This window comes from Bubalus kerabau, chromosome 19, assembly GCF_029407905.1.
Source record: "Bubalus kerabau isolate K-KA32 ecotype Philippines breed swamp buffalo chromosome 19, PCC_UOA_SB_1v2, whole genome shotgun sequence".
Lineage (NCBI taxonomy): Eukaryota > Metazoa > Chordata > Mammalia > Artiodactyla > Bovidae > Bubalus > Bubalus kerabau.
In genome coordinates, this window is record NC_073642.1 from 17,259,960 (window position 1) to 17,268,650 (window position 8,691).

At 54.4% G+C, this 8,691-nt stretch overlaps 1 protein-coding gene across 5 annotated transcripts in view; it reads left to right on the forward strand.

The window, feature by feature from the left end:
• AKAP13 (A-kinase anchoring protein 13) overlaps nucleotides 1-8,267 on the forward strand; it is a 322,447-nt gene extending 314,180 nt beyond the window's left edge. For all 5 annotated transcript variants that reach the window (XM_055556686.1, XM_055556687.1, XM_055556685.1 and 2 more), the window contains 3 exons: nucleotides 367-789; nucleotides 2,321-2,639; nucleotides 3,734-8,267. In XM_055556686.1, coding sequence (XP_055412661.1) covers nucleotides 367-789; nucleotides 2,321-2,639; nucleotides 3,734-3,783 — 792 coding nt within the window. In that variant the 3' untranslated portion in view covers nucleotides 3,784-8,267. The remainder of the gene's footprint in view (nucleotides 1-366; nucleotides 790-2,320; nucleotides 2,640-3,733) is intronic.
• The last annotated feature ends 424 nt before the right edge of the window (nucleotides 8,268-8,691 follow it).

Here is an 8,691-nt window from a genome sequence, read left to right on the forward strand (position 1 = left end):
TTCATACACAGTACCCTCAGATTCGGGTCCCTTCCTTCCTTAAAGATCTAACCAATCCAGTTCATACCTCCTCCCACCTCCAAAGGCACACACCACCCCAGACAAGGCCGCTGACTGCAAAATCGAAGTCTTGGCACCACTGACCTTCCCACTTGGTTGCTGCCCAGGGTTATCCTAGAGTACTTTTCCCAGAGCAGCTTAGAAAGCAGGGGAGGGCTGGAGTCCGGGTGTGGGCGCCATCCACCCTCGAGGCAGGCTAGGCACACAGTCCCCTCTTGTGGGCATCGTTCCCCCTCGTGGGCATTGCCCCCCTGGTGCTCATCACCCCCTCGTGCACATCGTTCCCCCTCGTGCGTCTCCCCGCAGGGCGTGGTTCTGCAGCAGGACAGCTACATCGAGGACCAGAAGCTGCTGCTGAGCGAGCGGGCGCTCACGCGGACGGCGTCGCGGCCCAGCTCTCTCATCGAGCAGGAGAAGCAGCGCAGCCTGGAGAAGCAACGCCAGGACCTGGCCAACCTGCAGCGGCAGCAGGCACAGCACCAGGAGGAGAAGCGGCGGCACGAGCGCGAGTGGGAGTCCCGCGAGAGGGCGCTGCAGGAGCGCGAGGCGCGCCTGGCGCAGCGCGAGGACGAGCTTCGGCGCGGCTGCCAGGACCTGGAGCGCGAGCGCGAGGAGCTGCAGCAGCGGAAGGGCGCCTACCAGGGCGATCTGGAGCGCCTGCGCGCCGCTCAGCGGCAGCTCGAGCGCGAGCAGGAGCAGCTCCGGCGGGACTCGGAGCGGCTCAGCCAGGTACCGGGCGAGGACCCTCGGAGTCCTGATGTCCTCGAGGGCGGGATGTGGGGACCCAGAGGGAGGCCCAAAAGGGCGTGGGTGTGTGTATACATATGGCTGATTCGCATTGTTGTACAGCGGAAACTAACTGCATGGTAAAGCAGTTATCCTCCAATTAAAAAAATTACCCTCTGTGTGCCCAGCTTGGAGGAAAATAGGCAAATAGAATATATAGTATATAAAGGCTGATTTTATTGAATCTGTTTATGCGTCAGCAGAGGCGCAGGTGAGGAAATGAGTCTTTTTCTCCTTTTTGTCTGTAAGGGGTTTAGAAGTGCATGAAAGGTTGTAGTTTGGCCAGGCCACTGAAGGGGGAGTACCTGGCCCTTGGCCGGAGCCTGGCCCGTTTAGGCTGGGGTAGCCTCAGTGTCTGTGAGGGTGGCGGTCAGCCATCCAGGATTTGGGGAGCAACCCCTCTGCTCTGTGCCACGTGAGAAATCAGAATGTAAAGGACCTCGTAGCTGAACAGAGACAACTCACTGCAGGCACCAGACACACGGTGCCTGAGCTCACAGAGCAGTAAGGGCTCCGATGCCCGGGTTAGTGAGAGAACGCATGTGGTGAGGTCAGTGGGCCTCAGCTGCAGGGCCGGGCCCATCCCAGCCACAGAGGGGAGAGAGGATATTCTTGCTCGGGGCCGCTCAGACACCTGGGCCCTGCTTCATTCCCGATATGCCTTGCCACTGTGAATGCAGCCTTTTCCTGCAGCCGCTGCTGATTCAGGAAGGCCTTGCATTTGTGGGAGTACACTGACCCCCAGGTTTGTTTCAGTGGTAGTCCCTGGCTGTCCTAGAACAGGGATGCCAGAGCCTCCTGGGTATCCTGATACCCATGTTGCCATCCGTTTGATTGATTGACCTTGAACAGTGAAGGAAAAGGATACTGCCGTCTTCCAGAGGGGGATAGTTAGGCTTCGTGCAGAGGTTTCCAGGTGTGTGGGGAGCACGGGGGCTGGGCCGTGCTTCGTGTGGCCCAAGAATGTGTTCCCCAGGGAAGGCTGCTCAGAGAACACAGAGTCTATCTCTTTAATCTTCGGTTTGACCTTTGACCAGGATCTTGGTGTAAGCACGTCTCCACCTCCCATCTAACCTGAACAGACCTCTCTAATCTCTTAGCAATGAAATAATTATCCACTCCTGCATTTAAATCAGTCATCAGATAAGCAGCTCTTCCTGCCTCTCCAGGGGATGGGAATTGTGAGCTGCCTCATCCAAGGTGCTACTCATTCTTTATAGTGCTAATAATAGAAGTAGTCAAGGTATCAAAATGGTCATTTAGCACTTTCATAGATACTGCAGGGGGTTGGGGGAAGGGATTGGAACTGAGAAGTTCGGGGTCTTTATTTCAAGTTCTCCAGAGTCCAAAGGCAGTGAGTGTGCATGGGTCTGACACACCAGCATCCCCAGTGACCTTGTGCATTGCCCACTGAGCAGTCACTGAGGACGCTGCCGGTCCCCCAAGTCACATCCCTTCTCTCAACCATGCACAGGTTTCATATCAAAACACCAAGCTGCTGCGGATCCCATCCTTCTCTCCGAACCCTGAGGAGACCCCCTCGCCACCTGCACCTTCAATAGCCAAATCAGGGTCATTGGACTCAGAACTCTCAGTGTCCCCCAAAAGGAACAGCATCTCTCGGACACACAAAGAAAAGGGGCCTTTTCACATGCTGGGTTCCGTCAGCCAGACAAGCAAGGCACCAGAGGCTCAGAGCCAGACCCCAGTGTCCACGTCCACCCGCCTGTTCGGGTTAGCTAAGCCAAAGGAGAAGAAGAAGAAGGGCAAAGGAAGCCGCTCACAGCCCGGGGGTAAGTCACACACCACGTCTCCTTCGGGCCACACCGCCCCTGGGGGCTCTGGCAACACGGGAGGAGTTACAAAGAGGTGCCTGCCTTTCAGGGCCGTAGAAGCTGACCCCCATATGTCTCACCAGACCCACTTGTTCTGCCCATAGAGGACTGTTGGAACTTAACGCTGAGAACTGAAATTCAGGGAGCTTTTAGGAACCCAGTCTGTGTGGCATGTGTGCAGAGTACGGAGCGCAGTCTCCTTTCTCACGCTTCCTGTCCAGATGAGGAGCAGAAACTCGGTGAATCAGTTACAGGCCTCCCTGCCTTTCGGCCTGGTCCAGTAATAAGCTACTTGAATGGAAAGCTGAATTTGTTGCAATCTCAGAAGATTCTTAACCAGTCACTAACATTTTTATTTAAAGACACAAGTTGAGATACTTCTATAAAGAAATTTCTACTGTAAAGGAGGATGATTTTTTTTAAAGATTCTGTATATTCATTTGCAAGTACTTTCCCTTACCACATAAACATATTTAAACATAAAAGATGCATATTGCTTATGTGTTCTTGTAAAGTTTAAGGCTTTACATAGCATTTCAAAAAGCAACAAAACTGACGCTGTCTTCTAAAAGACCCAGGAGGAAAAAGAAAAGTAATATACTAATAGGTGCTTGGTGAGCATTTTCCGAGGGCAGCTTTAATCCTGCAAGAGATATGAGGCAGGTGTTTTTGAGCCCAGACACCCAGGAACCCTGCAGCTCAGGATTAGCTGATGTTCCCGCCAGCGCAGGGCACACAATCAGACCACACGACACAAGGTTGAGTCCTTCTCATCAGGGTTGGCCTCTCCCTTCTGTGCGGGAGGGTGTAGAGAAATCCCTCTTTCCAGGCTGTCTTCTGTCGAGTTCAAGGATCTATAGACAGAGGACATCATTGAGGACCTCATTCACTATATCAGTGGAGGGGGCGCCGCAGCAGAAGTCATCACCCACCTGCCCAGCGTCTGTTTGCATCCCGGGGGACTTGTGTTTAGGGAAGAGAGGCCAGAATTTACCAATGAAAAGAGCATTTTTGTCTGAATTTCTCTCTCCCTCTTGGCTTCCTTTTTCCAGATGGCCCCGCGTCGGAGGTGCCCGCGGAGGGGGAAGAGATTATCTGCTGACCGGTCCCACTGCTGTCCTGCCTGGTGACCGTCCACCCCCGCCATCCTGTGTGCGCTTCCCCCCAACTGACGCCTGCGCCCCGCAGCCCTCCCCATTGCCCTGGGGCCTGGGCCCGAGGGACAGACGGTCCTGGGGGTCAGGGTGGGGCAGGAGGCCCGGGATTGTGACCCAACCACTGGCCGGCCCTGCTGAGGTCACATGACAACGAGGATAGCGGCCCCGGAAGTCCAGGCGATGGTTGTGGACATGTCAGGAATGCCTCGAGGCCGAGAGGGTGTTTCCGAATGTGGTCTGAAGCTCTGGCTGCCTTTTGATTTGGGGGAACAGAACCAAAAATCAAACAGCAAGTAGTTTGCGCTTCATCTGAATGCGTATGGTACCCGTCTGTATAGACACGTGGAATACGATGGGACTGTGCATGATCTGCACCAGACGCCTGGCGGGCTCAGGTCCGCACGAGGGTGCTGACCCCACCACTCGGTGGATGCGCTCCGAGTCTCAGCCGCTGGTCCCCCCCACCAGGCTGTCTCCCGGCAAACCCACCCGTGCACACTTCACCCGCCTCTTCTGTGTGTATTTCTCATTCAGAAGGGACGGCAAACAGTTGTGAAAACCAATGAAAGAAGGCTCGATGTCTTTAAAAAGCAAATGATCCTGAAACACCTTGATTTTGGTGTTTTGGTTACTTTGGGGAAAAAAAAAGAAGTCATCAGATCTAAAAGAAATACTGTATTGGCTTTCCAAGATGTTTGCCCACAGATTCTGGGCACAGAAGAAGTAGAGAGGCCACCTTCCCATCACCCCCGCAGAGTAACACTTTACGGTCGTCACTGGCCATTCGCACATGACCACGACCCCCTGGCCGTCCCCCTGGGGCCTTGCAGTGTCTTCCCAGGGAAGCCTCTCCTGCCTGTGCCCCCGCCAGGGGAGAGGGTGGCCCCCCGGCGCTCCTCTGCCTGCCCTGGGGCCGCCTGCCTCTTCCTCCGGGGTAGGGTGACCGCCCTCTCCTAGACAACTGGCTGAAAAGCAGGAGCAGGTGGGCGCGTTGGGCGTATGGAGTAGTTCAGACCAGGAGAAGAGCTGGCCCAGGAGGTACGGCCTGGAAGGGTCTCCTTCTGTCAGGAGGCCTGGCACAATTTTGATTTCTCCAAGTTTTGCAGTCTAAAGTTCTGATGGTTACTGTGCCCTGTCCCTTGAAGATGCCACAAGTGCTATCTGCTTGTTCTTTTTCCTCCTCTCTCCTTTTTTCTGTGTTTTCATCTGTATTCCTGGAGGCTCGTCACCAGCCTGCAGGTCCAGAGCGTTTCCCCATGAGGCCCCCGCACCTGCCACGCTTGTTACCCCCTCATTGTGGGGGGGAAGACCCTGGAAAATTCTGTGCTTTCAACGTGGCCTTTGATTCCTGCCTTTCGCTGCTCAGGAGCATGGGTCTTTGAACATAACCTTTTTAAAAACAAACAGGTCTGTACCTTGGTGCTTGTTGATGAGTTGCAAGCTGGCCTTGCAGATGGAGATATCTATCTTTCAGTTTATTTGAAAGAGGTCTGGTTTAAAAGTTTTAGCTTTAGATTTATTTATTTGTGTGCCGGGTGCGTGTGTGTGTGTGTGTCCATGTGTGTGCGTACGTGCGTGTGTGTTAAGGGTAAACACACCAGCCCAACGGTTTTGACTGTCCGGTCAAGCAGCCCGCGCTGCATCCTCACTCCTCCAGGTCTGTCAAAGTGCCTTGAAGGCCCAAAGGAAAATTAAGGGTGGGGGGTGAAGTCCCTTTCTTTCCCTCCTCCCACCCCAACCTCATTCTTTGACCAAGAGAGGGCTTCCTCCTGAGAGTTAAAAAAACTCGCCACCCATGGGCTTACATGTGCCTCGTTTTATCACGGCGATTTCTTACCCTTCAGAAAGGCTTTGAGAACCAGCTGATTTTCGACTGAACCTTAATATGCAGCCCCTCAACCCCCTGACCAAAGACCCTGAACGTCAGAAGGTTAGGTTGCCTCCGCTGCCAGTCCCTACAGCTCCGAGGATGGCCAGTCTGCCATGGCCTTGCTTAGACCCGCGGGGAGCTTGGCACTCTGTCCTGGTCACTGGTTCGGGGGGCCCGCGTCCTCCTTCCGGTGTCTGTGTAGGCCCGCCCCCCCCCCACCCCCGGCCCTGGGCGCGAAGCCAAGGCTTGGTGCTGGTGGCCGTGCCCTCACACAGGCTCTCCACCAGAGGCGCCCGGACAGAGTTTCTGTCCGTCGCCACACAGCTGGATTTCAGTTTCAAAGTGTCCTTCGTTCCCACCTGGTTGTGAAGTTGCAGTTGCCTCGGCTGTTTGGTGGCGGTTTTCTGAAACGATTAGCCCTCTGCCTGCACCCTACCTGGTCAGGTTGTGGTTGGACGAGTTTCGAATCTGAATCCAAGGGCGTCTTCCCCCTGACCCAGACCCGTGCTTCTCCGTGCCTTGGCCCCCTCTCCCCATCCAGTGTGGGGTTTGGGGAGCCACCTGGGATTGTTGCTGCTCCTGCTTTTGCTTCTGACCTCGAGGCCACCTCTGACCTCGAGGCCTGACCTGGTTGCTGAGGTTTTTTCCTGTGAGAAGGGGCCGCCTCTCAGGGCGACTCAGACTCTGCTCTCCACAGCATCCCCAAGCTGGGAAGGCAAGCTTCTCTGCTTAGGGAATCAGGAGCCTGACCTCCCTTGCGTTTAGATTTTGGGGAGCAGATGGAGACACCACCCAGGGTCCCCAGGGTCCCAGAATCGAGTGATTCACCTAGAAGGAGGCTGCGCCTTCTCCCAGGACTCCCGTCATCTCAGTGGTCGCTGTCCTAGTCGTGCGACGGGCGACGTGTGCACTTTAAATGCTCCCCATGGTTGGCTTCACTCCGCGACAATCAGCTATTGACTGTTTTCTTTGAAAATGGAGAGGGTTAACAACAGCCCAGTTGCTGTCATTCAGCCTTTGCCAACATTCCCCCCTCTACCGCCATGAGAGTGGTCTGTGGGGAGGAACTCCTTAACGAGGTTTTGGTTTTTATTTGGAAAGGTACGAACCTTACCTTTTATCCTCTCACATCTCAGGGTAATACCACTAAAAGTTGTTCTTTGCAGACATTCTCCTGTTACTTGCTGTCTTCCCGAGCCCCTAGTTGCAGCAGTAGGGAGCACGCACTGTAAGACCCTTGGGGTTTGTTTGTTTGGAGGGTGGGTGTTAGTGTGTCTGGGTTTATAAATAGGCCCCACCTGAACTAAAAGATAGCACCATTAGCCTTAGGGCCAGACCTCCAACCTGGAGGGTGTGGTTCCCAGCAGTACTCTAATTCATCCCTCGGACCCCAGAGTTCTTTTTCCATAGCCAGCTCTTGCTCCCAAGGATCTGTTGTCAGCTTGGAGCTGTGGTTGTTGATGCAGCATTGATGGGGGGCCCAGTGTGCCCCACAGACAGCCATGCCCAGGGGCTGGTTGTGAGGGAGAAGTTGGGAGAAACGGACTGGAAAGTGGGCTTCAGCAGCCAAAAGAGGGTGGTTCGGAGGGGACCCCAGCCACTGCCGAGGATTCTGGACCTGCTTGGACTGCAGACGCCCAGAAAGAACCCTCCGTGTCGCGGTGGCGGTGGCTAAGGCTTGGCGCCCGCCATCCCACAGCAGGGCCGTGTGACACGCTCACGGCGGCCCGGGTCACAGCCCCTCCTGGCGCTGCTGCTCCGGCCGACCCTCAGAGACAAGGAAGAAGTCAGCGGTTCGTTTCGGTTGGCTTCGTTTTCTTCAGTGTAGCATAACATTCCTAGTTAACCTGCGCTTTGAAATCTCCTGCCTGCTGGCCAGGTTTTAAGACGAGAAGTCTTTCAGTGCTGCCATAAGAGGGAAAAAACAAAAACAACAAAGGCTTCTTTCCATGTACCAGTCGAATTTAATTTGTCAGAAGCTTAGCTGGCCTTGAGTTCCTCCTCCATCTTGCGAAGGTTTAAAGACGGGCAGACCCAGCTGGCTGACGTGTCTCCTGCCGTGGACGGCGGCCGCCTGCTCTGGATCCCCGGGCCCCGCCGGGCCTCTGCTCACCCCGCCCGGACGGCCCCGGGCTCCAGGGCTCTGACGGGCCACCGCGCTCTCCGTTCGTCTGAGGTTCCCGGCGTGTCACCCCCCTGACGCACAGGACACCCCAGGACATGCAGGAGGCCGGTTCCCAGACACCTGATACCTCTGCTGTCGTTTCGTCGTTTTCAGATGCTAAATGGACATTTCTGTGCTGAATCCTATTAAATACAAAGGGGTTAAAACCCAGATGCTGTATATTAATTTGTAATTATGTATAAAGTAAAAGCAGTTTTAAACTGTAAAGATTTTTTTTTCAGTGTGTTTCCTGGAATTTTGCCGCAACATACTGGCTTTGTATTTTATTTATCTTCCTTTCTAGTTATCGGCTTCAGACCCTTGTAAAGCCCCCCTCCACCTTCCAAAAAAATAAATAATAATAATAATAATAAATGTCCTTTAATAAGTCTCAATGGTGACTCTGATTTATTCCTGTCCGGGTGAGCCTCCTGGAGTGAGTTCCAGGGTACTCCTGTTCCCAGTGAAGGGCCGGACCCCCTCCCCAGCTGTGAGGGAGCCTTCGACCCAGTGAAGCCTTATTTCTGTACCTTCGGGAAGGACCACCCCGGAGCACAAAGTGGTTCCTGGGGAACTTAAGTCCCCCCGGAGCCAGACCCTAGCTTGGAGGCGCCTAGAGTCAGAACCGTTTCCCGTCAGAAAAGTGCGGTGAAAAACGTCCTTGTTACAGATCCTGCTGCTGTAGGTCCTACTATGTAAAAAAGATGAATGCCAGTTTACCTGTCTCTGCTGACTTTTTTCCAGCCCGTCCCACTCCCAAACAAGGCAATTGCCAAAAACACGAATTCAGGGAGAAGAATCTCCCTGCATGTAGCAGGG